Source organism: Elephas maximus, chromosome 26 (assembly GCF_024166365.1).
Source record: "Elephas maximus indicus isolate mEleMax1 chromosome 26, mEleMax1 primary haplotype, whole genome shotgun sequence".
Classification (NCBI taxonomy): domain Eukaryota; kingdom Metazoa; phylum Chordata; class Mammalia; order Proboscidea; family Elephantidae; genus Elephas; species Elephas maximus.
This window is the reverse complement of record NC_064844.1, coordinates 28090848-28118608: the sequence shown is the minus strand read 5'-3', so window position 1 is coordinate 28118608 and position 27761 is coordinate 28090848. Positions and strand designations below refer to the sequence as shown.

The following is a 27761-nucleotide window of genomic DNA, read 5'->3' as shown; positions in this document are numbered from 1 at the left end:
AACTCTTAACAGCTTGAATTCTTAGTACCTCATTCAGTACCTGATGCATAATAATAACAAAAAAACCCGAACCCACCACTGTCAGTCAATTCTGACTCATAGTGACCCTGCTGCATAGGGTTTCTGAGGCTGTAAATCTTTACGGAAGCTGACTGCCACATCTTTCTCCTGTGATGCATGGTAAATACCAATATATGGTTGCGGAACGAATGATTGAAAGAAGGGATAAATGAATGAATGAGTTTATGTTCTGTAGTGTACCTCTGTTTTTTCTCTGTTATGTTACTAGTGATAAAAAAAAATTTTTTTTTGATAAGGTCTCTGATAAAAAGTACAAGGCAACGTATGCTTATTAGAAACGTTTTACTGCGCGTTGATTAGTACGCTGGATCAGCACTGCTTGTTTTTCACAGAAGTCCCCACTTGGAGATTCTAAGAATCAGTGCTCGCGTTATTTGTTACATATTTAGAGGTTCGCTTTGGTTTAAGAGTTGATCTTCTGCGAAGGCTTACACGCATATTTTAGTAATCCATTGTTTTAAAGATTCGGGCTTTTGTCCACTGTGGTATAGAGTTACGTATGCCTAGCAGTTTCACTTTGTGGAAATGTTTGTAAAAACAGATTTTTATAACACGAATCATTTCTACTGATAACCCTAATTTGGCTCTTCCTTAGGAAACCCTGGTGGCGTAGTGGTTAAGTGCTATGGCTGCTAACCAAAAGGTCAGCAGTTCAAATCCACCAGGCGCTCCTTGGAAACTCTATGGGGTAGTTGTACTCTGTCCTGTAGGGTCACTATGGGTCGGAATTGACTTGATGGCACTGGGTTTGGTTTTTTTTTTGGTAGGAAACCCTGGTGGTGTAGTGGTTAAGTGCTACGGCTGCTAACCAAAAAGTCGGCAGTTCAAATCCACCAGGCGCTCCTTGGAAACTCTATGGGGCAGTTCTGCTCTGTCCTATAGGGTCGCTATGAGTCGGAATCGACTCGACGGCAGTGGGTTTGGTTTTCTTTGGTTTTGCTTTGCACTGATTACAACCCAAGGAGTAAGGGAAAGCAAAGCACCGGCTTTTGGAATGTCCGTCTTTAAGCTCCAAGCAGAAAGAATGAAAGCGTGGTGCTGTATTAGATTCCTCCTTGAGCAGGACTGAATTCCAGATAACAGCCAGCCTGGAGCTGGGGGAGTTAAGACCAGTGATTTTACATTACACTGGAGTTTCTAGGCTGGCATGGAAAGAGATGCCAGTATTAGCTATTTGCATCTGACTGTAGCCACAGGGATATGTGAACAGCTGGAGAATTAATTTGATATATATTCCCAGAAGCCTGTCCTCTGCCAGCAGAATTCCATTACTGTGAGCTTCTGAGTGTGTGCTATGAATTCGTTTCTTGCTTTTTAATATCTGCAATAACATATTTTGAGTAAGTGGATTGCCATATAACAGGGTGCAGCCATATCGTGGTTTGGAGTAAACTCCATTAACCTAAGGAGATATGCAGCAGGGAAGGTAAGGCCCTGAGTATACAAATGCCTTCCGCCTTTAGGAAGGCAGTGATTTCAGATTAACACACAGTACTTTGTGCAGTAAATACACCATACCTGAAACGCTTTATTCCATGTTAATGGAATTTCAGACACCAGCAAGAAAATGGAAAGATGTGTTGAACGGCAAAGAGGTTGAATCCAGGACCATTCATGCTAGAGTTGCCATGGCTGGTTCCTAGAGCTCCTGGGAGTGGGGGATATGTGCCCTGTAATGCTGCTGTTCAGATCTGGGTGGGAGGTATACCCTTCATACCCTTAACCTCAACCCCTCTTCCCGCCCCCCCTTTCTGCTGTCAGGATTGAAATTCCTTCCTAACCAGCTCTTGCATTTAAATTTGTTACATCATACTGTAGAAGGGAGGTGTTTCAGGCATCACCAAGAATAATGGGAAATGCTTTGTGGAGCAGAAAGGCAAAGTCCTGGATAAGACTGAAGGTGGCTACTGGAAGTACAGGTGTTTCAGCTTTGGCATTGCATATATGTTCTTAAAAGAAAGTAACTCACCTTCTGCAAAATCATTCACTACACTAAGAGAGCTTTTAGGAAAATTAGAGTTAGCGGCAGGTTACTCAAAATTTCTCCAACTGTGTACACAGAGGATAAATAATAATAAAAACCAAATAAAAATACACAGTGTAAGTCGTCCCTGGCATTTGCATCTGGAGCCACCAGCAGCCCATCCTTACCCTCCAGAGCTTATGCCAGCTCCTCCATGCCTGGAAGACATTCACTTTTAATGGAGACTGGTTTCATCAAAATTAAAAATAAGATCTAGGGGTAGTTTCTTCGTCATATTTTTTTAAATACAGGGGAAAATGTCTCTGTAGCTTTTTCATTTGTCCCCACAGCCTCTCCAGATAGCTTAACATAGTGGGAAATTCAATCACGAAAGCAGCCGTTGCTTGCACTGTAGGAAGGACTTTAAACAAGAGTACAGGCGGTCTACCTTATGGACAACTTGTTCATAAGGACAAACTGCCATAATGCCTATTATGTTAAAAATTTGAGTTAAATACAATGACTCGTAATAATGAACTCACGCACTATTTCCTATGCTCATGAAAACATTGCATGATTTGGAGGTATTTCTTAAGTGTTTTATATGCCTCAAAAAACCCAAACCCATTGCTGTCAAGTTGATTCTGACTCATAGCGACCCTGTAGGACAGAGTAGAACTACCCCATAGAGTTTCCAAGGAGCGCCTGGTGGATTTGAACTGCCAACCTTTTGTTAGCAGCCATAGCTTTTAACCACTGCACCACTAGGGTTTCCAAAAAACCCGTTGCTGTTGAGTCAATTCTGACTCCAAGCAACCCTATAGGACAGAGTAGAACTGCCCCATAGGGTTTCTAAGGAATCCCTGGTGGGTTTGAACTGCCAGCCTTCTGGTTAACAGCCTTAGCTCTTAACTAGTATGCCACCAGGGTTTCCGACTTTATATGCATAAAGAAAAAAAAAAAACCCCAAAACCCAGTGCCGTCGAGCACAGAAAGGTAAAATACTAGGTCAAACATTTGACTAACAGACGCTAATTAAAAACTCTATGTACCTGTTTCAACTTAACTACAAATTCAACTTAAAGACAGAATTAGGGAACGGATCTCATTCATAACTGAGAGCTTCATGTATCAGCTTTTTCTTAAGATCTTCATATATTGCTGAGACCTTTCCTTTAATTGTGAGTAGTCTCTCTCCTGATCTTTTCATAACACCAGTGTGTTGGGAAAAATCACATATGAATCAACATCTGCATTATACTGACATCCTTTTCTTATTTACTGATTCCGTGTTAGCTGATCACATTAAAGAAACATGTGTTTTAATAGTTGAGCAGTCACTGCCTGGGGATGAAGTTTCCAGTGTCCTTTGTCGTTTCTTAATCCCGGGTCCTGTGTGGCCTTGGCCCAGGTATACCACTGGGACAGTCTCTTTAGAACAGTAGGTCTAAAAGTGTGGACTGTGGACCCCTGGGGGACCTCAAGAAATTTTCAGGTGGTACACAAGGTCAAAACTATTTTATAGTAATATTAAAATGTTACTTGCCTTTTTCTGTGTATCAGCCTTTGCCCTGATGGTGCAAAAGCTATGGTGGGTAGAACAGCTGGCATCTTAGTATGAATTGAGGCTGTGGCAGGAAACTGTACTAGTGTGTATTTTTCACTGCTACACATTTGCAGTAAAATAATAGAAAAACAAAAAACAGTTTTCCCTAAGCATGTCCTCAGTTGAAAGTACAAATTTTTAATTTTATCAAATTTCAACCCTTGATTACATATCATTAATGTTCTATGGAATGAAATGGGAAATACATACAAAGCAATTGTGCTGCATACTGGAGCACAGAGGTTGTCTCGAGGAAAAGCATTCTATTTCGAGATGTCTTCTAGACATTCGAACTGGTCAGAAGTCGAGTCAGGAGTTCTATATACCTGCCTCTCTTCACTGTAGTGCTCACTTGGATACATTTGACTTTATTTCTGGTATAAATTTTTACAGTCACTTTTCAGGGCATATTAGATCTCTCTCATTTTGTATTTAAATAAAGTATTTAGCATCCTGATTTGGAATCTTGCAGAAGTTACAAGCTTAAAAATACATGTGTAGAGGTATCTCAATTGTCTTGACCTTTCAGGCTAGGAGACTACATACACCTTGTCACATAGAGATTTAAAAACAATATTTTTTTTCTTTAAATCCCTGTTGGTTTTCTGTTAAATTATTTTAAAGTATAGTAATCTATAACAGAAAAAATGAAAGCATTTGTTTCAGGAGCATGTTGGTGCTTCATCCAAGGTTGCTAATAGAACTGTTATTTGGCAAGAAGGAAAACAAAGTATTGATTAGGATAGAGATAGAGAATTGAGATGGTTTCCGCTCAGAAAAGAAGATAAGAGCATATAAGAGATTTCTGGATTAGGAGTCAGAGCAGTGTCCTGACCGGACATGGTGGCTGTGACATTTCACGAGTGGTCAGGCTCACCTGTGTACCTGCAGGTGCAGCCTATTGCTGCTACCAAGAAGCTTTTGTTGGAAAAGAAGCAAAAAACCAGTACAGAGCCAGGGAGATCATCAAGGGCAGTTAGCCTTTAAATCTGATTCCACATTGAGGGAAAAGGAGTTTCCTGTGGGGAGATAAAGAAAAGCATCTGGCAGTTGAAAACAAATTGGCTCTGAGATGGGCTTTTTGGAAGGACTGCTGATGCCAGCCAGGTGATAAGAGGTTGAAGTCTTAGAATTGACTGGGAAAGAGACTGATAACAAATGATGCTGAGTGAGAAACGTGCCAAAATATATCTAAGCATTTCTTTAGATCATATGCCTTATATAATACTTAGTTTTTTCCTTTTTTTAAAATTTATTTTCTTTGTTGAGAGTATACACAGCAGAATGTACACCAATTCAACAATTTCTACATGTATAGTTCAGTTACATTGATTACATTCTTTGAGTTGTGCAACCATTCTCAGCCTGCTTTTCTGAGTTGTTCCTCCCCTATTAACATAAACTACCTGCCACCCTAAGTTTCCTACTTCATCTTTCAGGTTGCTGTTGTCAATTTGATTATTATAAAATGTTACGTGCCATCGAGTTGATTCCGACTCATAGTGATCCTATAAGACAGAGTAGAACTCTCCCATGTGGTTTCCTAGGCTTTAATCCTTATGGGAGCATGTTGCCAGGTCTTTTCTCCCACGGAGCCTCTGGTGATTTGAATTGCTGACCCTTCAGTTAGCTTCTGAGTGCTTAGCCACAGCACCACCCGGGGCTCTGTAACTATCCCATACGGATAGATCTTAAAAGAGCACAATGTTTAAGGCAAATATTCTTTAATAAGTTAAACTATTGTTTGGTTTTAAGAAGACTTCAGGGGATATTTTTCATTTAAGGTTTCAATATTATCTCAGGGCAGTAGTTTCAGGAATTCATCCAGTCTCCATGGCTCTAGAAAGTGTGGATTCCATGAGAATTTGAACTTTTCTTGATGTAGGTATATACATGTGTATGTGTATCACTTAAAATAAATTTTTGATTGATTAAAAATACTATGTTATCTCAAAATCTAATATTCTCTAATGTTACATATACACGCACACACCACACCAGTTAGCACATCTTGACCAAGGCAAAGTCATAGAAGCTTCCTAGACACATCCAAACATTTTGAGGGACCGCATTACCGGGACTGAGGGCTGGGGACCATGGTCTTGGGCGACATCTAAGTCAATTGGCGTAACATAGTTCATAACAGAAATGTTCTACATCCTACTTTGATGAGTAGCGTCTGGGGGCTTAAAAGCTTGCAAGTGGCCATCTAAGATAACTGTCTGGAGCAAAGGAGAATGAAGAAAACCAAAGACACAAGGAAATTATTAGTCCAGAGGACTAATGAACCACACGAACCGTAGCCGCTACCAGTCTGAACCCAGAAAAACTAGATGGTACCTGGCTACCACCACAGACTGCTCTGACAGGGATCACAATAGAGGGTTCCAGACAGAGCAGGAGAAGAATGTAGAACAGAATTCAAATTCACACACATACATAAAAAGACCGGACTTAACTGGACTGACAAGAGACAGAAGAACCCCTGAGATTATGGCCCCTGGACATCCGGCTAACTCAGAACTGAGACCACTCCCGAAGTCCACCGTTTGGCCAAAGATTAGACAGCTCTGTAAAACAAACAGTAACACACTTGAGGAACGTGTTCTTAGTTCAGTCAAGCATACGAGGCCAAATGGGCAACAACTGCCCAAAAGCAAAGATGAGAAGGTAGGAGGACAGGAAACTGGAGGAATGGACACAGGAACGTGGGGTAGAAAGGGAAAGGGGAAGTGTGTTGACACGATGTGGGGACTGCAACCAATGTCACAAAACAATTTGTGTATAAATTTTTGAATGAGAAACTAATTTGCCCTGTAAACTTCCACATAAAGCACAATAAAATTAAAATAAAAAAAGATAATCCAAAAAAGAAAACCAAACTTGCTGTCATCTAGTCAATCCTGACTTGTGACCCCATTTGTTAAAGAGTAGAACTTCTCCATAAGGTTTTCTTGGCTGTAATCTTTACACTTCCTGTGTGGTGCAAATGGTTAAGCACTGAACTGTTAACTGGAAGACTGGCGACTCAAACCCACCCATAAGCACGTCAGAAGTAGGGCCTGGTGATCTGCTTCCAGAAGGTCACAGCCTTGAAAACCCTACGGAGCAGTTATACTCTGCACACACTGGGTCTCCATGAGCTGGAGTCAACTCAGTGACAACTAACAACAACAACCTTTACGGAAGTAGAGTGCTAGGCCTTTCTTCTGTGGCACCCACTGGGTGGGTTTGAACTGCCAACCTTTAGGGTAATACAAAAAAAAAAAACAAACCCACTGCTGTCAAGTGAATTCCAAATCATAGTGACCCTATAGGACGTAGTAGAAGTGCCCCATAGGGTTTCCAAGGCTGTAAACGTTTACAGTAGCAGACTCGCACATCTTTCTCCCACCAAGTGACTGGTGGTTTTAAACTACCGACCTTTCGGTTAGTAGACAAGCAGTTTAACCACTGTGCCACCAGGGCTCCTTTTTAGGTTAATAGTTGAGTGCAAACAGTTTGCACCATCCAGGAACCTGTATATGCATATATATATTATTATGGGTATTATGTATTAAAAAAAAGTATTACATATAATACATGTACCTATTTATATATACACATATACTGTTTTTTAATTTAAAAAAATGTAAAAAGTGCATGGACCATACCAGTGACGTGAAAATCAACATATATAGTTTTGGGCACTATATCAGGTGCTGGGGGAAAGTGGATTCAAAGATGGGTAAGACCTGGCTCCTGCTCACAAGGACTTTTGTCTACTAGGTAAGTTTGATTTATGTGAAACAATTGCAGGACTTGAAGCACTTACTGATGAAGGTCAAAGACTGCAGCCTTCAGTATGAATTATGTCTTAACATAAAGAAAACAAAAATCCTTAAAACTGGACCAATAAGGACCATCATGATGAACAGAGAAAATATTGAAGTTGTCAAGGATTTCATTTTCCTTGGATCCACAGTCAATGCCCACTGAAACAGCAATAAAGAAATCAAATGACATATTATATTGGGCAAGTCTGCTACAAAAAGACCTCTTTAAGGTGTTGGAAAGCAAAGATGTTACCCTGAGGACTAAGGTGTGCCTGTCCCAAGCCGTGGTATTTTCAATTGCCTCATATGCCGGGGAAAGCTGGACAATGAATAAGGAAGACCAAAGAAGAATTGATGCCTTTGAGTTGTGGTGTTCACAAAAAATATTGAATATACCGTGGACTGCCAGAAGAATGAACAAATCTGTCTTGGAAAAAGTATAGCCACGATGCTGCTTAGAAGCAAGGATGCATCTCACATACTTTGGACATGTTATCAGGAGGGACCAGTCCCTGGAGAAGGACATTATGCATGGTTAAGTAGAGGATCAGTGAAAAAGAGGAAGAGACTGTCAACGAGATGGGTTGACATAGTGGCTGCAACAATGCAGCAGTGATCATGAGGATGGCGCAGGACTGATGAGTGTTTTGTTCTATTGTGCGTAGGGTCATTATGAGTTGGAACCTACTTGATAACACCTAACAACACCACCGCCACAATTACTATAAAAAAAAAAAAGAAATCTGTACAGATTGTTGTGGGAGCATAGAGGATAGAGGAACCCATTCTCCTGGGGTAGTTGGAGAAGACTTTTCAAAAGAGGCAATATTTAAACTAGGTCATGAAGGCAGAATAGGAGTTATCAGAGGAAGAGGAGGAGGAAGTGTTCCATACAGATGGTACTCAGTAAGCAAAGGCACGGAAGCAATGATAAAGGTCTGTAAGGAGAGCTTTGTGTGCTTAGAGCGTTAGGCTGTATGAGGGATTGGTGGAAGATGAATCTGTAGAAGTAGGCACAAGCCACGTCATGAAGAGCCTTATATTTCACAATAAAGGATTTGGACTTTTTCTTGTTGGCAAGAGAAAATCAGTCAGTGAGCCGATTTGCTTGTATGTATAACAGTTTAGGTTACAGTGTGGGTCATGGGATGGAGACATAAGAGTGGCAGGGAGACAGGTTGGAGGACATTGAGTTGTAGTAGTTCAAGGAGTTCTGAAGATAAGACAGTGGAAGGAGGGAGTGTTTATTGTGGAGAAAATTTTGAGGTACAGTCAACTGAGTTTGGTGATACAGTAATTGCACGTATTCACAAAAGCAGTAATAAAGATTTCCAATGCTCAGGAATATGATGAGAAATTGCAGAAATAGAGCTTTTCAGTGGTTCAAACGTTACTTGAATTTCTTACAAGTTTTTAAGTTCCTAAGGTTGAGCTATCTTTGAGTTACAGATGTACATCTGCTGTCACAAAAATTTGTGGCAAATTTCACTGAACTAGATTAGGCTCGTGTTACTAATAGCATGTCAACTGTCAACAGCTAAACATAGAAGAGATCACTTAGATGCACCATTTTAATAAATATTATAACTGAAAATGAAATACCGTCTCCTTTTCCACGTGTTGAATTCTCTCAACATACTCTTTTCTGGTTTTCCTTTCAGAGTAATTTAGTAATTTCACTGTTGCCTTGAAGACAGGAATGTACCTTTGTGTGTATATATACGTGCCATTTCTAAGGACCAGATATAGGCTAAAAAGGAAAATAAATTTTAAAAGATAAATTGTATTTCTGTTTAAATGTCTAATCCAAAAGATAATCATTTTATTCCAAGCTGAAGCTTTGATCAAATAAGTGAGTCTGATCTCTCCTATAATCAAAACATAGGAGGCTTTCTATTCTCCCTTTTCAAAGAATTGCCCTGAATCTCTTTATATTGTAAGTGATATTATTTTAAAGACCCCTTGATGAGAAAGTTATTATTTCAGTGAGGGAGAGCTGTCATTTGCCTAATTAATGCAGTAAGTGAGTGATAACCCCAGAGGTAAAAGTCCTCCAAAAATCATAGCCATTTGTTTACACTGCCTTCTATAAAAACAAATTCTTAAGATGGCATTCATACCTGCTTTAGTTTGAACAACATGTATTAGCTATCTTAAATTGAAGCACTTTTAAAAATTCTCTCCAAATATGGTTATCAGAAACATGTTTACTAGTTAACAGTCAGTACCAGTTAAAGTGAGATAAAGTGTCTATTAAAGATAATGTTGAGAGGGGGGAAAAACCCACATAATGTCCCAGGGATTCATAGAGCAGTAGTCTGCTTTCCTCTGCGAGGTGCTTTGGCCGTGAGGAATATTATTAAGAACCAGACTTGTCTAAAGTTCCATCATGTTGGTTTCATTTGTCTGACTTTTGGTTTTAAAATCTACTTTATATCGTACAGTCCGCTTCAGCCCGTGATCAGGACATTGTGATTTGGTATCAGCTTTGGAGCTCGATCATGTCAGCCCCTCACGGGGCTGTGGCATTCAGTTGTATTGTTTTTGGCTGTGGTTGTGGTCCCTGATGGACATTTGCATCTGTACCAAAATGTGTTCTAGAAGATCTCTTCCATTGCATCTCATTCTTGACTCTTTTAGTGGTGTCTGATTTTTTCATGTTTATTAGCTGCCTTGGTGTACTAAGTGGAAGAACTGAAACCTGAAGCAGGTCTCTACCAGAGGGAGTAAAAAAATAGTTTTAAAGATTATTTCGTAGACCAACAAGTGTAACTTCTGTAATTTTATTGAACATGAGAAAATCCAGAAATATCTGTTTAAAACTTAAAATATTAAAGGCATCTCAGTTGTTGCTGTAGTAACACATAAGAGAATCAGTGGTTTTCGATCACAGACATTTGTATCTATAGCTATTTAATATCTACATGTATGGCTATATATTTCTGTCTTCTCAGTTATTAAGAGGAGGCTGGGTTTCGTTCATTTGTAAAATTTCAGCCAGACTACCTTTCATAAATTGATGGTGTCAGAATTGGATGTTAATCTTTATATCATTGTGCATTTTGCTCTCAAACAGGCCTTTGAATGAAGTTACAAACAAACATTATCTGGTTGTTAATTGTTTTACAGATGAAAACTGGGACGACGACCAACTGCTTGGTTTTGAACCATGCAATGAAAACCTCATCTCTGGCTGCAATATAATCAACGGGAAATGTGAATGTGACACCATTCGAACCTGCAGCAATCCCTTTGAGTTTCCGAGGAAGGATATGTGCCTTTCAGCTCTAAAGAGGATTGAAGGTAAGCACTAATTTTAGCTAACCCTCTAATTGTGAAGTTTAGCATGTGTACCTCTGAGCAGTTACAGTTTTGAGCTTAAAAAGGCAAACACAAACTGATGGAGATTGGTGACTTTTACAACTCCAAACAAACTTCATAACATTTACCAGGTGCATACGTGGTGGTGTCTGTGTGTGAGTGCGTATTTCCTGGAAGCCGCGGGATGGTGATGCTGTAGTAGTGTGGGCAGGGTGGGGTGTGCCAGCTTGCCAAGGTCACCTCTGCATAATGGATGATTTCATGAGTGGTGTTCTTGACATCAGCATCTGTTGTCACCAGGTCCATTCCACTTGATTTGCCAGAGGATGGTGCTCCGTGAAGAGAGCCTGCTAATTAGAAATGTTTATCTGGCAAGAAAGAGTATGTCTTTAGAAGAGACGGGAGAATTGTATAGTGAAGATTGAAGTCTTAGTTAGGTTGATTCTGGCAGGGGGCAAAAATGACACCAGTGTAGATGGATCATTGGGCACTTCACCTGTGAAGTGAAGTCAGAAATTCTATTAAAGCAACAAAAAATTATACTAAGATGGCTCATAACTTTTGTACATTATGCATAAATCCTAGAAGAAAGATGAAGGACTTGAAAATAATGATTCATAGCTACAGTAATCACAAGTGGAGTGCCCTGAGCTTGGGTCTCAGCCCTGCCCTGAGTAGACCCGGGTTCTTCTTAGGAATAAAAGGGCTTAATAAGACATTCTTGAAGGTAACTTTTGTCTCTGAAATCATGTCATTCCAAGTTAGAGAGGTTGGTAATACAGTTTGAATACCAAGGATATGTTATGTCCAGAATCAAGTGCCTAAGTGTAGTAGGGCAGGACTGATGTTTCTGAATTGTATTGTTTCCAAGATATGGTAAATGGGAATAAAAAATAAGAAATTTGTAATAGCCTCTAGAACAGCATTTCTCTTTGTATTTTCCAATGCTGCTGAATCCTCAAAAGAGAATACAGTAGGAAGCAATAGAAACAAATTTTAGAGCCAGAAAGGATTTAGTTCTAAATGAGAAACTGAGATCCCCAGAACTGATTAGTAACAGACCTGTGCCTAACCCTGTCAATTATTCCTTCACTCACATCATGACTTCAGACAGTAATCAGGTGCCTAACTCATTTTTATCATCTCATGGACCTTTGTTTACCCCTCGCCCCACCCACATCACCTGCCAAAAAAGGGTGTTTTGCTGACTTTCTTGTATCAACATTTAGAGATAATGATGAAGTGGTTACATGCCTATTTAAATACTTAATTTATTGATTTAGTTATCCATATGTATTTAAAATGACATAAAATACTGCAGCAATTTAGAAGTGCTACTTTTTGCTATTCTTGTACGTCACGAAGCTGTTTCATTCAAGTGTTTCAAAGCATGTTTAGCATCACTAGTTCCGTCATTGTCTTCACTTAGGCCACCTTTCAGGTCATTTAACACCGTGTACTTCTTTGCCATCTAACTTGTTCGAGATGCAGCAGATTCCGAATCCATATGTGACGCGCTCATGGGAAATTTTGTTCTAAAAGACATTATCTAGTCACCTAAAATTAGGACAGTTGCATTTTTAATTTGTTAGGTATGTATTTATGATCTTCACAACGTGGAGATTAACTGCATTGATTTTTGAAGTGATTCTTAAAAGGCCGTTTTTGAGATCCAGCGCTTCCAATTTTGACATCATTCCCACAGGAATAATTACTGTATATGATTAAATTTCTTTAACTCTTTTTTTTTTTCTTCCTACTGATTCTTTCAGACAGCCTCTATATAACCTCAAAGTATAATTGGTTGAGGTCATAAAGTTAATGTATCTTCTACAAGTAGTACTTTTCTTTTTCATAATAAAGGACCTCACAATATGAAAATGCTTGTAAAAAGTTAATATAAAGAGATTTCTTCTTTTTCAAGGAATATTTTTAGAGGAAAAACCCCTACTTATATTCAGATACATATTGTATGTGAAAGAATTAGTGATGATATAGTATTATTCGTAATTAAGTCATAAATAGTGATGCAGAGTTGGAATGCTGTAGGAACTCAGGGCTGGGAAAGTGTGACCTGGAATTGTGTGATAAGATCTCGTGGAGGAGGTAGATTCTGAACAATTTAGAATTTTGGACAGTGGGGGCTAAGGCCAAGGAAGTGGATTCCAAGGATATGAACAACATTGACAAAAGAATAAAATGTAGAAATAAGAATTCGTGTGGCTTACATATAAGATACTTGGGAAACTAGATGAAAAAGGCAAAGTTTTGTATTGCTAGGTAATAGGAAATAAAGATAGGGAAGCAGGATGGGACCAGCTTGTGAAATGTCTTAAACATCATGCAAAGAGCTAAAACCTGGTAATTTGAGCTGTCAGAAATTATGGTAGGTTTATGAACAGAGAGAAGCGGAGCATGGTGAAATCATCGTTAGGAAGACTGGTGTTGTAGGGAATTCAGAATGAGTTAGCAAGGGAGGATACTGCAGTCAAGAGCCTCCTTAGATAGCTGCTTTGGTTATTTATACTGAACTTCAGTGGTCTCGGGAGTCAGTGAGGAAGAGATGGATACACACCATTTTGAAGGAAGAGCCTACAGTATCTGCTAACATATAAGGGAGGGATGAAAAAGTCCAAAGTTCATCCTATGGTTTCTAACTAATCTGAAATAGTAGAAGAATGATAATGCAAGTAACAGAAATGGGAAAACTCTTGTAAGGTGTTTCGTATAAAATGGAACTGAAAGATGATGGGGTGGTTGTTAGTAGTGGGGGATGTAGGGTCAAGTGAGGCTTTTAAAAACTATGGGAGCTATTGCAGCAGGTTTGGATGATAACAGTAACGATGGAGAAGCCAATAATATAACAAAGGGGAAAATTATAGTAGCAAAGTCTTTGAGGAATGAGAGAGGCAAAATTGTTTACTTCTCAGCAAAGTGTAAAAAGAGGTCATCTTCTGACATTGAGGTGTAGAAGAAGGGGCGTGGAGATTTGAAGAGGAAGGAAAATGTGAAGTAGACATCTCAGAGAGGGAGAGTAAATTAACTAGGAAAATGGGCACCAACTAGTGCTGACAACTCAGTTGAGGTTAGTGGTTTTAATTTGAAGAGAAACCAGTCGCACAGTTGTGTGTTTTTCTCCAGCTCTGCTGCAGGTGCAGCATAGGTGGGGATGTGGATTTAACCAGGGTTGGGATTTTCCCTGGCAAATGGGAGAGAAAGAGATACAAAAGGGGATTGAGGGTTATGTAAGAGAGTATTTCTTATGGATTGAATTGTGTCCCCCCAAAAATGTGAGTCAGCTTGGCTAGGCTACCGTTCCCAGTGTTGTGTGGTTGTCTGTTTTGTGATCTGTTTTGATTATCATATGTGTAGTAAATCTTAAAAAAAAAAAAAAAAAAAAAAAATTTTTAATAATGTTAATGAGTCAGAAGTAGAAGCAGTTATGTTAATGAAGCAGAACTGCATAGGATTAGGTTGTATCTTGAGTCAGTCTCTTTTGAGATATGAGAGAGAGGCTAACAGAGAGGAGATGGACCTCATTACCACCAAGCAAGAAGAGCCAGGAGCAGAGCATGTCCTTTGGACCCAGGGTCCCTGCTCTAAGAAGCTCCTAGACCAGGGGAAGATTGATAACAAGGACTTTCCCCTGGAGCTACTACCCTGAATTTGGACTTCTAGCCTCCTGGACTGTGAGAGAATAAACTTCTGTTTCTTAAAGCCATCCACTTATGGTGTTTCTGTTATAGCAGCACTAGATAACTAAGACAGTATTTATGGTGATAGACCATGTAATCAATCTATGCTGGGAAGGAGACAGGTGGTACAGTGATTAAGCAGTAGGGTCAGCTGAGGAGAGGCCTTGGTAGACCTAAAGAATTGCTGGAGCAGGATAGCTGAAGAAGTAAGTAGGAATTCTGAGAATGGATACTTGAAGTCAGGATTTCAAAGGTGGAACTGTCATTGGTCATGATAAGGGCTAGAATATAATCTTGGGTGTAGTTGGCTGAAGAGGCATGAAGGCCAAGACCATGAAGTTGGGGAGGTCAGGCACTGAGCCAAGGTGGATTGTGTACGTGGGTGACGAATTTGTGAAGAATGATGGTAGGATAGTAGTAGGGAAGAGATACTGAGCCAGAAGTTCTGTAGATACATGTAACAACTACATGTAGTTGGTGATATAATCTGAATGTATGCGTTTCAAGTGATCAAAGATGTGGCTTTTTCAACAGGGAAAGGGAGAATAATCTGAAAGTAGCAGTGAGAACAAAGAGGACACCTGCCCCACCCCCAGGATTTATGCAGTGCAGAAGATAAGGCATCCCTACTTGAGAGGATTTTAAGAGAAAAAGAATAGTCAGGGAGTACCCAGATTTCAGTTAGAGCACAAAGGTGAAAGGAAACCCCAGAGGGTAGAATGAGGGTAGGAGGGAGTTTGCTGATGAGAGATCATGAGTTCTAGAAGGTATCGTAGAAGGATTTGGGAGGGAGGGTTATGGAGAGCTTGGGTGACTTTGAAGAGCCAAGTGGGGATAAGAGTCCAGTGAGATGGATGACCTGGTAAATTTAGACTTGGTTAGGGTGGTCTCTTGTGAGGCGGGTCTAATTATAGCCTTCTTTTGGGGACTGTTGTCTTGGGCAGTTTATCATGTTAAGGTGGACAGTGTTGGTGATGGGGTGGGTGGAGTGGTATTCTAGCCAGAGCATGTTAGGAAAACATGGGTTTCCTTTCATAATACTCTTGGGAGTAATGCCACGGATGAATTCTAAACACAACTACAAAAACCTAAATATATATATATATATATATATTGTAGAAGTCACTACAGGGCATTCACTACCATATTTATAGATTTATGGAGAATATTGGCAATATCTGGGCATTATAAAGGTCCTGTGTATTACTTATATTTGCTTAAAGAGAATGATTTGGTCCTAGGTTTTACCCACTGTTTCTTTCCTATAATATGTGAGCACATTATTATAAAGTCAGATGTCTGTGGCTTGTCAGAGTAATTTTTATTTTTCCAGGGAAGAAGAGTAAAGCTGATAGAGAGAAAGACTTGCCAATCATCCAACTTTGATCTTCACAAAGCTTGTAATTAAATGCAAAAAAAAAAAAACCCAGATCAATTGCTGTTGAGTTGATTCTGACTCATAGCGACCCTATAGGACAGAGTAGAACTGCCCCATAGAGTTTCCAAGGAGCACCTGGTGAATTTGAACTGCTGACCCTTTGGTTAGCAGCCATAGTAGTTAACCACTACGCCACCAGGGTTTCCAGTGTGCCACTGGGGCTCCTTAATTCTATGCCACCCTACCTATATATCCTGGGCTGGATGAGTCTACCTATATATCAGCAATTTTGTACCATCAAGTCGATTCCGACTTATAGCGACCCTATAGGACAGAGTATAACTGCCACATAGAATTTCCAAGGAGCATCTGGTGGATTTGAACCACTGACCTTTTGGTTAGCAGTGGTAGCACTTGACCACTACACCACCAGGGTTTCCTATTTGGGGTAAGTGCCTCAATATATATTTTCTTAATTTCGTAGTTCAGAGATGAGCAAGGAAATAATCAAAAATATGAAACAATGCCAGGTAAAGAAAAACAGGGATGTAAAACACACTGGAAAAGACTCATTTATTCATTCATCCAGCAAATTTTTATTTAATGGTGAATGTGAAGTAGGTATTATTTTAAGGGCTGAGAATATATTCTACTTGGAGCCTACATTCTAAATTGTGTGTGTGTGTGTAACAATAAACACATAAATGAACAAGCAATGTCATATAATATGATAAGAGCTGTGAAAACCAGCAGTCAGAATGATATGATAATTACTTGGGAAACTGCTTTAGATAGGGATGTCAGGGAAGTTCTCTCTGAAGGGATGACATTTGAACTGAAATTTGAATGCAAAAAAGGAGTCAGCCTTTTGGTGATCTGGGTGGGGAGATAATTTCATGCAGAAGGCCCAAGTGCAGAAGTTCTAAGGTGAGCTCACATTTGGCTTGCCCAAGGGATGGCAAGAAAAACCAAGAAGGTAGGTGGGACTGAAATGCAGGGAGAGAGAGGTAAACGAAGTAGTTGTAGAGAGGTGAGAGCCAGCACACACAAGGCCTTGTAGACTACCGTGAGGTGTTTGGATTTTGTGAGTACGTAGGGAAATCATTAATGGATTTTGAGAAAGGGAGTGACATAATTTGATTTGTGTTTTAAAAGATTAATCTGGTGAAGAAGATACTGGCAGGGAGGAGGATGCAAGAATGGGAAGAGAGTCTGCAGGTAGGGGTTCTTATCAGCAGTTCAGATAAGAGGTGATGGTGACTTGGACCTGAGAATTGGAAATGGAGAGAAGTGGTGGATCTGAGATATGACTTGGAAATACAGTTAACAGGACTTTTTGATAGATTGTATGGGGAAGGTGAGGAAAAGAGGAATTGAAGGATTAAGCAAATTTAAAGCCCTGTATTTTTTTTTTATTAGTGCAGGGAGCAGGTTTGGAAAGATACAAGAGGTTTGTTTTGGATAAATTAGACTTGATACCCAGTTGAAACTATTTGTCACTTAGATAATTGTTGATGTAATTAAATAATTTATTAAGTAGGGTTTGTGCCTGCATGGCTCCATGAGAAGTACACTGAGGACTACAAAGATACATATCCCTGAGGAAAAGTCAGCCTTTTTCATAAAGAGATATCACATAGTTGGGAAATTACAGAAAATAAATAAATAAAAATAACCCAATCCACACTGATTTATTACCAGGCAGAGACTAGCCAAGGTGGCGAAAGTGGTTAAGTGCTCAACTACTAGCTAAGAGGTTGTTGGTTTGAACCTACCCAAAGACACCTCAGAGAAGAGGCCTGGAGATCTGCGTCTGAAAGGTCACTATAAAAACCCTAAGGAGCAGTTCTATTCCGCACACACGGGTGGGTCATCACTGTGGGTTGGAATCAACGCACCAACAACTAACAACATCTGAATGGGATTCATAAAATGTATTCTTAAATATACTTTTTGTGACTGATGCATGATACATCACATGGGTTCTTGGAATGGTATAGATTTGTGGAAGTTACACCTCATTTGGAGCTACACAACGAACATTTTGCAAAGGGTAGAAGACACTTGGAGCTTTAGAAATACCTCCTTTGTTTTAGCTAGAAGCACCTAGAGGTAACGTTAAATGGTTTATAATTTTTTGCTGATTTAATTTTTTTTTCCACAACATATTTTAGAGAAAAGATAGTTAATAAAAAAATTGCTTGTGGCACTTCATATCATTGTCTTATATTGAGTGGACAAATAAGAACTGCTCTACAATCATAAGATGGATAAATCAAGGAAGGCTTTGTGGAGGAGCTGAGAATTGAAGCCAACTCTGAGAAGTGTGCTGGGTGCTGAACAGAAGGGAAAGGAGAATTAAAGAGCAGCCTTGGAAACAGAGAGAATGAGCAGAGGGGACAGACAGGAGCAAACCTAGGTAGTCAAATCAGTGGGCTTTAGTGACTGATTGACATTGGGGGTGAGGAAGGTAAGACTTCTAGATCTCTAGCTTGGGCACGGGGACAGGGTGAAAATCATATGGGTGGGGTGTGGAGGGTGATGGTCAGGTTATATGGTGGTGGTATTTACTAGAATGTGGAATACAAGTAGAGCAGCTTTCTGGGAGGTAGGGACGGATGGGTGGATACGCAGTTTGTTAGGTTTGAGGTACCTGTGGAGGATCAAAGGAGCCCTGGTGGTACAGTGGTTAAGCACTCAGCTGCCAGCTGAAAGGTTGGCCTGTTAATCCACCAGACGCTCTGCAGGAGAAAGATGTGGCAGTCTGCTTGCCTAAAGATTGACAGCCTTGGAAACCCTATGGGGCAGTTCTGTTCTGTCCTGTAGGGTGGCTATGAGGCGGAATCCACTCAACGGCAGTGAGGTTGTGGAACATCAGGGGAAGATGAGAGTTAAGGGTCTGGAGGGAGCCTGGGCTGGAGATGAGGGTTTATGAGTCATCCTCCCCAGGAGAATGTGCTGCCTGTAATGACTTCTGAGTACATAAGAATGTGGAATGTGAGGCATATGAGCATTTTTAGGAGGATAAATGTGGCAGTAATGTGCATAATGGAGGGGAAAAGTGACTTGCAATGTTAACAGCAAAGTGGGGTAAAAGGGCCTGTGCAGTGATGGTGGTGCAGGAGATGCCCAGTGCTCTGTTAGCACAGGAGGAGGAAGTGTAAAAATGGCTACCTGAGACTTAGCCAAAATTTTTGGCACTTGTGATCTTAGGATGCATAAAATGGAACATGCACTATAATATTAACTGTTTAGTTTGTATTACCTTGTTCTAAAAAGAAACCCTGGTGGCATAGTGGTTAAGTGCTATGGCTGCTAACCAAAAGGCTGGCAGTTCACATCTAAGCGTTCCTCAGAAACTCTATGGGGCAGTTCTACTCTGTCCCGTAGAGTTCTCCTCTGTCCTATGAGTCGACTAGACAGCAACAGGTTTGGGTTTTGGCTTTTTGTTCTAAAAGCTTTGTAAAGTGTTTGCATATACCTACCTGAGCTAGTCAGACCTGTACCTGGTATTAGAGCTAATTCGTAATTGGAGCACCTAAGATGATTAAATAATTGGATAGGAGGTTAAAGAAGTAGGATTTTGACTGAATCCTTTCCTGGGCGTTCTCTATATGTACCTTCTGAGGCTGCTCCTTTCATTCTAGAGGTGCTCTTATTGTTAGTCCATCAGTTCATTTATTTTTTCAAAAAAAAAGGTATGCGTTGAGCACACGCGTGTGCCACTGAATCTCAGATTCTGCCAGTTTGGCATGAGTTTGCCCTTTGAACTGGAGGACTATTTTCTAAATGGCCTTTAAAGTGCTAATCATTGTTGTATTTTAGATGCACTGTGGAAGCTCGCTTTTGATTTTTTTTTAAAGTATATATGTCTTAATGATATTTTTAAGGATTCACCTATTCTGGAAACTTATATTACTTGAAATAAATAACCTCAGGCCGACCACAAAAACCCGTTGCTGTTAAGTTGATTCCAACTTATAGCGACCCAAAGGACAGAGTAGAACTGCCCCATAGGGTGTCCAAGGCTATAATCTTGATGGAAACAGACTGCTACATCTTTCTCCTGCAGAGCAGCTGGTGAGCTTGAACTGCCAGCCTTTTTGTTAGCAACTGAGTACGTTAACCACTGTGCCACCAGGGCTCCCTATACCTTTAGGCAGATATTAAAAATAGAAATAAAATGATAAAAATTTTGTATGAGTTTTATAGTTGTACTTTTTCCCCCTCTGTTTAAAACAAAAAGAAACTTGATTTTATGTTGTATACCCATGGAGCCCTGGTGGCACAGTGGTTAAAAGCTTGGCTGCTAACCAAGAGGTCAGCAGTTCAAATCTACCAGCTGCTCTTTGGAAATCCTACGGGGGAAGTTCTACACTGTCCTATAGGGTCACTATGAGTCAGAATTGACTTGGTGGCAATGAGTTTTTTTTTTTTTTTGAATATGCCCATGTCTTCTGAAACTATGGCGTCTTTTTATTTCGTTTTTTGAAAACTTAAATAACAGTTGCTTCAGAGCCCTGGCTTTTAATTATTCTGATCTCTACTATTTCAGTCCTACCTAAGGAAATGTTAATATCATGTGAGTTTCTTATTCCATTTTTAGTTTTTTACATTTCACTTGTTTCAAGTTTTTTCACACGAGTAAACTGTGAGTGCTAAAATGTATTCTTGGTTGTTATCTTTTTCTTGGTTTCTCGCCTGCAGTACAACCTGTGCTATGCGTAGGCTAATCAAATATTCTGAGTCTTGTTGCCATCTGTAATATTTGTCAATAGATAAAAATTTAATTGGCGTTTAGAAAGAAATTTATACTGTATGTTGCTGTTCATAGAATGCTTTTCCTGAGAAGTTTGTTTTTTTTGTGGTGAATGCTGACAGAAAACACCTCAAAAAAGCGTGATCAAATGCAGTTGGGAATATTATTATTCTTTCTGTCTTTGCTATCATGCACCAGAATTCCCTCTTGATGTCCTTGCCGCTGGAGTTGTGCTGGGTGGAGACTCTTTCAGCTGCCATCCCATAATCTACCAGCACGGGGAAGGCAGACACAGCCAGCCGTGCTTTCTGTCATGTGGCGATACCTGGGAATCATATGTGGAGGGTGTCTCCTATGTTTCTCTAATGGTCACATAGATACTTTGATTCGCTAGGACTGGACTAGAGCTGGAAGTCTACGTTTTCCACAAGCCCCCAGCAGAAGCTGCTATTGTTGCTTTTTGACCACACTTTGAATAGCAGGGTCATAGAGGGTTTATGTGAATCTGCTTCCCTGCTCAGAGGAGTGGATTTGTTGTGCTGGTGTGAGAGAGTATCTTGCCCTTAGGTAATCATTGGATCTACTTTTGATTTCCACTACTTTCATTATTCTTAAAAACAAAGCATATGTTATAAATTGCTTTGTTTCAGATATTAATACACACTAATGGTTTCATTATGCAAGTTTTAGAACTTTTTTGTCATCAAGTAAACATTAAAAGAAATTAAAGCCCAATTAAGGTGTTGCATATTGCATGTATAGGACCATGTGGTAAGAGCCAACATAAATCCCAATACGTGGACGCTGGGGAAATCATTTGTTTTTAATAGGGATTATCTTTTACACATGTTTATCCATTTTATCTTTGCCAAACTTTAGAAATACATCTAATAACCTGGTATCTGTAGTGTCTATAGTTTTTTTTTTAATATAATTATATTGATCTTTCTGTGGTTTTAAATGGCATTATCTCACAGTCTTTCCTAATACAGGGTTGATTTTAGTAGAAATGGTCCAGTACAGCATTAATTCACAGGATCAGTTGTACTGAGAGTCAGATTATATGTTCCCTCAAAATGTAAATGCTCTATGCTGTAAGCTTATGATACAGCAAGGTTAAATCAAAAGGCTGATCTTACAGTTTGTTGCTGTTGGCTACCATCTAATTGATTCCAAGTCGTGGGGACCTCATGTGACAGAGTAGAACTGCCCCCACCCCATCCCCCCAGGGTTTTCTTGGCTGTAATCTTTACAGAAGGAGATTGCCAGATCTTTCTCCTGAAGAGCCTGTCTTTCCAACTGACACCATTCAGTTAGCAAACAAGTGCTTAACCATTGCTATACCAGGGCTCCTTTTCTTAGCTTATCAGTTCTGTAATTAAAGGGAGGATGAAAATGGGGTGGACATTGTGCATTTTATGAAGCTTATGATGTTTAAGGAAAAAGCATCTTTGGAACGCTCTTAGCCTTTTTCAACTGCTGTTACAGAATCCTTGGCAATAGAATATATATACTTAACTACCACCAAAAAAAAAAAAAAAGGAGATAACCTCTCAAACTCTGATTCTTATGTATTGTGAATCCAGGCAATCTGTGCTGCAGGGAGCATGCCTTCCCTGCTTCAGGACTTTTCATGGATACAAATTCATGATTTTTAAGACAGTTTTGTGCTGCATTAAAATTAATCATCGTAGATTCCTGTTTCTCTTAGGCTAGTTACGTCTGAAAGCAGTTTTTAAACATGTGAATGTATTGCTTTAGCGCACACAATTTTTTTTTTTTAAGAGGAACAGTGCTTATAAAGATTAGAAACACCCTTCCCTTGAGCAAATAAAAAATACATTTACCCTCACCTTGCAGGTAGATATGGAACCTCATTACCATGGAGTCCCAGCTGATTTTTCCTTTTACTGCAAAAGTGCCAATTGAATGAAGATACTGTTTAATGAAGGTGCTGAGAATGTTATGCAATGTTAAACCTTTCCATATACACCATACTATCAATTATAAATTTGTGGTTGTATATATGACTTTAAGATCTAAATAAATGTTTTCATTTTAAATTCCAGTAATCTAGGTAAAGTGTAGACATTTATTTTCATAAGTAGTGTTTTTTTACTTAGGTTGATCATGGGGTCAGTATTTTAGAATTTTATATTATAGGTACAAACTTTTGGGACAAATGCCCTTAAAAACATTTTTTTTTAATCATTGTTGTTTTGATGTCTTGATAACTGGTACAGGAAAAAAAGGGCTACCAAAAGGCGGAAACCAGTTTCAAATGTCTGGGAAATAAAAACAGGAAACTCAACTTGGCATAAGACCAGTTGGGGAGGAGCATTGTCAAATAATTATACCCAGGTTTTACTTCGGGAAGTCGTACAGTTGCCTCTGGCCACTGTGATTTTTTGCGACCATCTTCCCACCCAACAAGTCATAAATATTTTATATGCTAGTGCCAAGTGGTGTGCGTGTGTGTAGGGGAGCATTTTATTCAACCTCATTGTGGTTACAGAAAAGGAATGGTGTAAAAAGCAAGCTTTTGGTTTGGCCCTTAGGATGATGCTTTCTTTATCATGAGATAAATGTAGTGTAATAATGCCCTATTCCATTTACTGATTCCCCCCTCCTTCTTTGCTTTAACTTTTAACTCTGCCTTTTCAAGCCATCTCTTCTGTCCCGAGATGCTGCTAGCTCCAACACCTGTGATCTTCTGATGTCTATGCCCAGGTTAGGTGAAGGAATACCAGAATTCATAGATGAGCAGCTTTTGCTACAAGTATGTGCTTTGTTTCAAGATCAAATAGCATGTACTTCATATATACTTGGAAACCCTGGTGGCATAGTGGTTAAGAGCTATGTCTGCTCACCGGAAGGTCCGCAGTTCAAATCTACCAGGTGCTCCTTGGAAACTCTGGGGCAGTTCTACTCTGTCCTATAGGGTTGCTATGAGTCAGAATCAACTCGATGGCAACAGGTTTTTTTTGACATGTACTTAAGAAAAGACATTTGTTATACTGTTAAAAGGAAAAAAAAACAGAAAACAACCTGATGTTTTCAGCCAGAGAAAGGGTGTTCGTTGGGAGCATGTATAAAATTTACTATTTCTATTTCTGTCTAATGGGGATGCTTAAAAAAAAAGTGTAATGTCTGACTTTAGCAAGTTAATGTTTTAGCCCTGAACAGTCCCTCAGTGTTTGTGGTTTCTGACTTGTCTGTAGGTGACCTCTCAGCTATTCCTGGGCTTGCTGGTATGTGCTCTGTCACAGAGAGCTGCTGCGCTGCGGCTTTGCCCAGCTGTGTCCGGCTAAGCCCTGGCCTCCACAAAGGTTTTCCTGACACGAGCGCAGGATCTGGAGGCCGTCAGAGCAGCTGGCAAAGGGAGCTGTGAGTGAAGAACACTCCCCATAGCAGGGCTCCCTTCCCGAGATGGGAGTTGGGGTGATCCCTTCTATGTCCATGGGGATTCTCTGCCTCCTGCAGCACAGAACTCTTGCTGTAGGCCAGCTTGATTCCATCACCCAGAAGGCGGGGGCGAAGGACAGGAGGTGTCATGCCTGAGCTCTTCTTACATTGGTGTCTCTGGCCATTAAAACCTCTTTAATTAGTGTTCCAAAGCCATGATCTGGGACATGGGACAACTCAGGCAAGCTAGACAGTTTATACTTGTTCTGATTAGTGGGGCGTGGAGGGGAAGGGAGGCAGAGGGAGGGATGGCAAAGTCTGCTAAAAGGGCAGTACAAGACACAGTTTAGAAGCGTATAGAAAATCACTTTAATGGAAATTTACATTCAGTCAGAAAGTGGTCATTTAAAATGTTCTCATAATTGCATCAGTAGAGGTAAAGATCCTTTGATAGATACTGTCCTTTTTTCCCTAGCCTTGCCAGAGTTGTATATTATATTCAGTAGTACCTTGATTGAGAGATCTTCTGAGGAAAAGAAGAGCCTTTGAATAAAGAGGGTGCTCTCTGTAATCAATCCTGCCATTTCCAGCTGTGCCCTGCTCACGTTGGGAAGATGGGCCTGAGGCTAGCCCAGCTTTATGGGGCACTGGAAGATGAATATAGGAAGGTCCTTGCTCTAAAGAAGTCTAGTGGGAGAGACAAGACAGGCCCACGAGCAGCTGTACTAAGGGCGGAGTCACGAAGGTGGAGTAGCCATGCCTAGTCTAAATGTGTTGCACGGGGTAGAGGTACTAGAAGACATGGATAAGCAAAAAATAAACCAATCAAGCTAATTTTAACCAGTGTCAAAAGCTACTTTATGATTCATAGGCATCTTATATTTATGTTATCTTTGTGGAAGGTGTAACTTTTCTTAAGTATTTGAAAACAATATTTTTTTTTTCCTTTTGTTTTAGAAATGTTGTAATAATAAAATTGGACTCAGTCTTAGCTCAGCTGACCTTCACTAAGCATGCTGTTCTGGGGCATTTGAATAATTTATTTTGAAACCTATGAGACTATTCTTTTAATGGTGCTTACTCTTATCAGATAAAAATAATGGATTCATATCGCTTGTTGATACATCTAAAGCTTGGCATATACCCTTTTATAGGGTGCCTTCCTGCTTTTGATTTGTGGTCTCCATTGCTGAGTGTTTTTTTGCATCAGGAGAAAGTGACGGCACTAAGTGGTGCCGTGAAGTTGGAAGGGGGAAGGAATTAACTAGAGATGTATTAATATTTGTGTGAGCTTTTAAGGGACTGAAATGTCCCTCTAAATCAAGGATGTATTATTTTGTTTCTGGCTGACAGCTACCTAGTTTTCCTACACCTCATTATTCTTTTCTCTGTCACTGGGATTTTTTTTTAATTTCCCGAAAAGGAAGTAAAGTGCTTTTTCCTTATCAGTAGGTTTTCTTTTCCTGTTCCAATAACAAAAGAACAATACAGGAATTTAATAATGTTGAAAAATTGGTACTTCTTATATTTAGTATACCCATATATTTGTTTGCAGATAAAATACAAGTTTTGTAGACATAGAAGAGAGTTGTGTATCAGTAAAATGAGGCAATATTGTATCATGTACTTGTTTGCTTGCTTGTTTTTCCTTTCACCCAGTTTGGGAAAGGAAGATAATTTTTTTTTCCTTCAAAATCTGTTCCCATGTTCTATTGTTAAGAATAAAAGTCCTGAAAATTGGAAAGATAGGTAGAGCACTGATTGTCCCCTAGCCTCAGGACATCTTGCAGATGTCTGGAATACATTCTGATCATGTTTATATTATATAAAAGATTTACTGCTCTTGCTGCTTTGGCAAAAAAAGTTGGATCTGCCTCACAGAGCTGTAATAAATATGGGAGGTGTGTTTTTGCAACAGTGGGCATGAAAGGACTCTTGTTTTAGTATTTTGATGCAGTTTGCGTTCATGGCAGAGTGTGTGTATCCTTGGAATGATATTGAGCAAGGGAACTGGTGACTTGTCCTGTGGTGGTCCTGCTGTGACCCCAGAGGACCTTGATTGCTCAGTTTTCTAAGGCATGAACCAAAATCTCATATTCTCAGTTCCGTCTGACCCGGATCTGGGCAACTGGTAAGGTTTTAAAATTTCCTAAATACCTTGCCTATAACATTTAAGGTGATACTTACTTCTGTAGTAGTAAAAAATATATCATTCCATTTATATGTTCTTGGTACCCTTTGGAATTCTGATTGCTAATCACAATGGAACCTTCTGAATGCTTGCTGATTGAGAGCCAGCTTGTTTCTGGTCAGTCAGGAATTTTTCAAATTAAATATGCGATGGTGTCACACCTCAGTGAAACATGGAACTCCCAAAAATGTTATGTATGTGTTCTTTCATGCCTCTTCGCATGGCTTCATGTCTGCCTAAGTTCAAGCTTTATTATAATGTTGTCCTTGGGGGTCCTTTGAGTACGTCAAGAGTTGAACAAACCTCTTTAGTCAGAGAGTAGATCAATGTGAAATCCCAGTACATTGTGAAGTCCTTTCTGTCTGCACCCACAAAGGGAACAAGAGTGGAATAGGCATGCATTTATAATAGTGTGTGTTCATGTGCATAGGAACCCTGCATGATATAAACAGTTCATGCTTGGCTATTAACCAGAAGGTTGGTGGTTTGAATCCACCCAGCAGTGCTGTGGAAGAAAGGCCTAATCATCTACTTCCGTAATATTATAGCCATTGAAAACCCTACAGAGTGCAGCTGTACTGTGAAATGTGGAGTTGCCATGAGTTGGAATTGACTTCAATACGAATGGGATTCATGTGCATAGGAAATGTGTTTCGTATAAAAAGTAACACGCATATCCCATGGCCATTTGTGTACTTTCTGTGCCAAAGAGTTCATCATATACACGTATATCTTGTGTGCATGTGAATATATAGGTAGATGTACGTATGCACATATACATATGTAGTGGCATAATAAATACATAGAAATAAATGCAACTATGTGATTATTTTTATCTTACTCAATATGTATGTGACTACATTTATCTGTATTTCATTAAATATGACAGTACTGATAGTGGTATTACCTTTTCTGATTAAGAGTTTTGGAAAATTTGATTCTTCCTTGGTGTGGAAATTAGTCATAGAATCTGACTCCTGGCCGTACATTCCAGCTGTTCTTTTTAAGAATAATATTGGTACAGTATTGTGCACCTTGTGAATAGCTTATGAAGGACAGGCTATGACTTTCAAGTAAATATTATTCAACCTCCTTCCGCTTTCATTTCCCTTATCACGATAATGACCACACCCAACCTTGCTATTAAACTGTGTTGTCTATCTGCTTCCCACATGCTAGTGGAACTGGCCCTATTAAGTAGCAAAGGAAATATGAGAGATAAAGTTGAAAACTGTCTTCCTTTTGTTGACGTTTCTAGAGCAACAAGTCAGAAAGCTTGTCTTTCTCTGGGTAGGCAAGAGCTGCTACAGGTTATGATCAGGTGGTATGTCCATTAGTAACCATGATAACTCCCAACAGGATTTTTTAAAACATTCCAGTAAATAACCGAAAATTATGGTGAACAAAGGGCAGTGGTTGCAAACTAATTTCTATATGTGGTGGGGGCTGGTGGACATAGGGGAAGAAGGTAAGGATCACTGTAGGCCAAAGGATTCTTTTAAGTTTTTCGAGTTTTAGCCATTTTGCCACAGCCTAAGTAGAATACT

General features: G+C 39.7%; 1 protein-coding gene across 5 annotated transcripts in view; it reads left to right on the top strand.

Moving 5' to 3' along the window:
- CRIM1 (cysteine rich transmembrane BMP regulator 1) overlaps positions 1–27761 on the top strand; it is a 243476-nt gene that overhangs the window by 44090 nt on the left and 171625 nt on the right. For all 5 annotated transcript variants that reach the window (XM_049870461.1, XM_049870460.1, XM_049870459.1 and 2 more), the window contains one exon: positions 10595–10768. In XM_049870461.1, coding sequence (XP_049726418.1) covers positions 10595–10768 — 174 coding nt within the window. The remainder of the gene's footprint in view (positions 1–10594; positions 10769–27761) is intronic.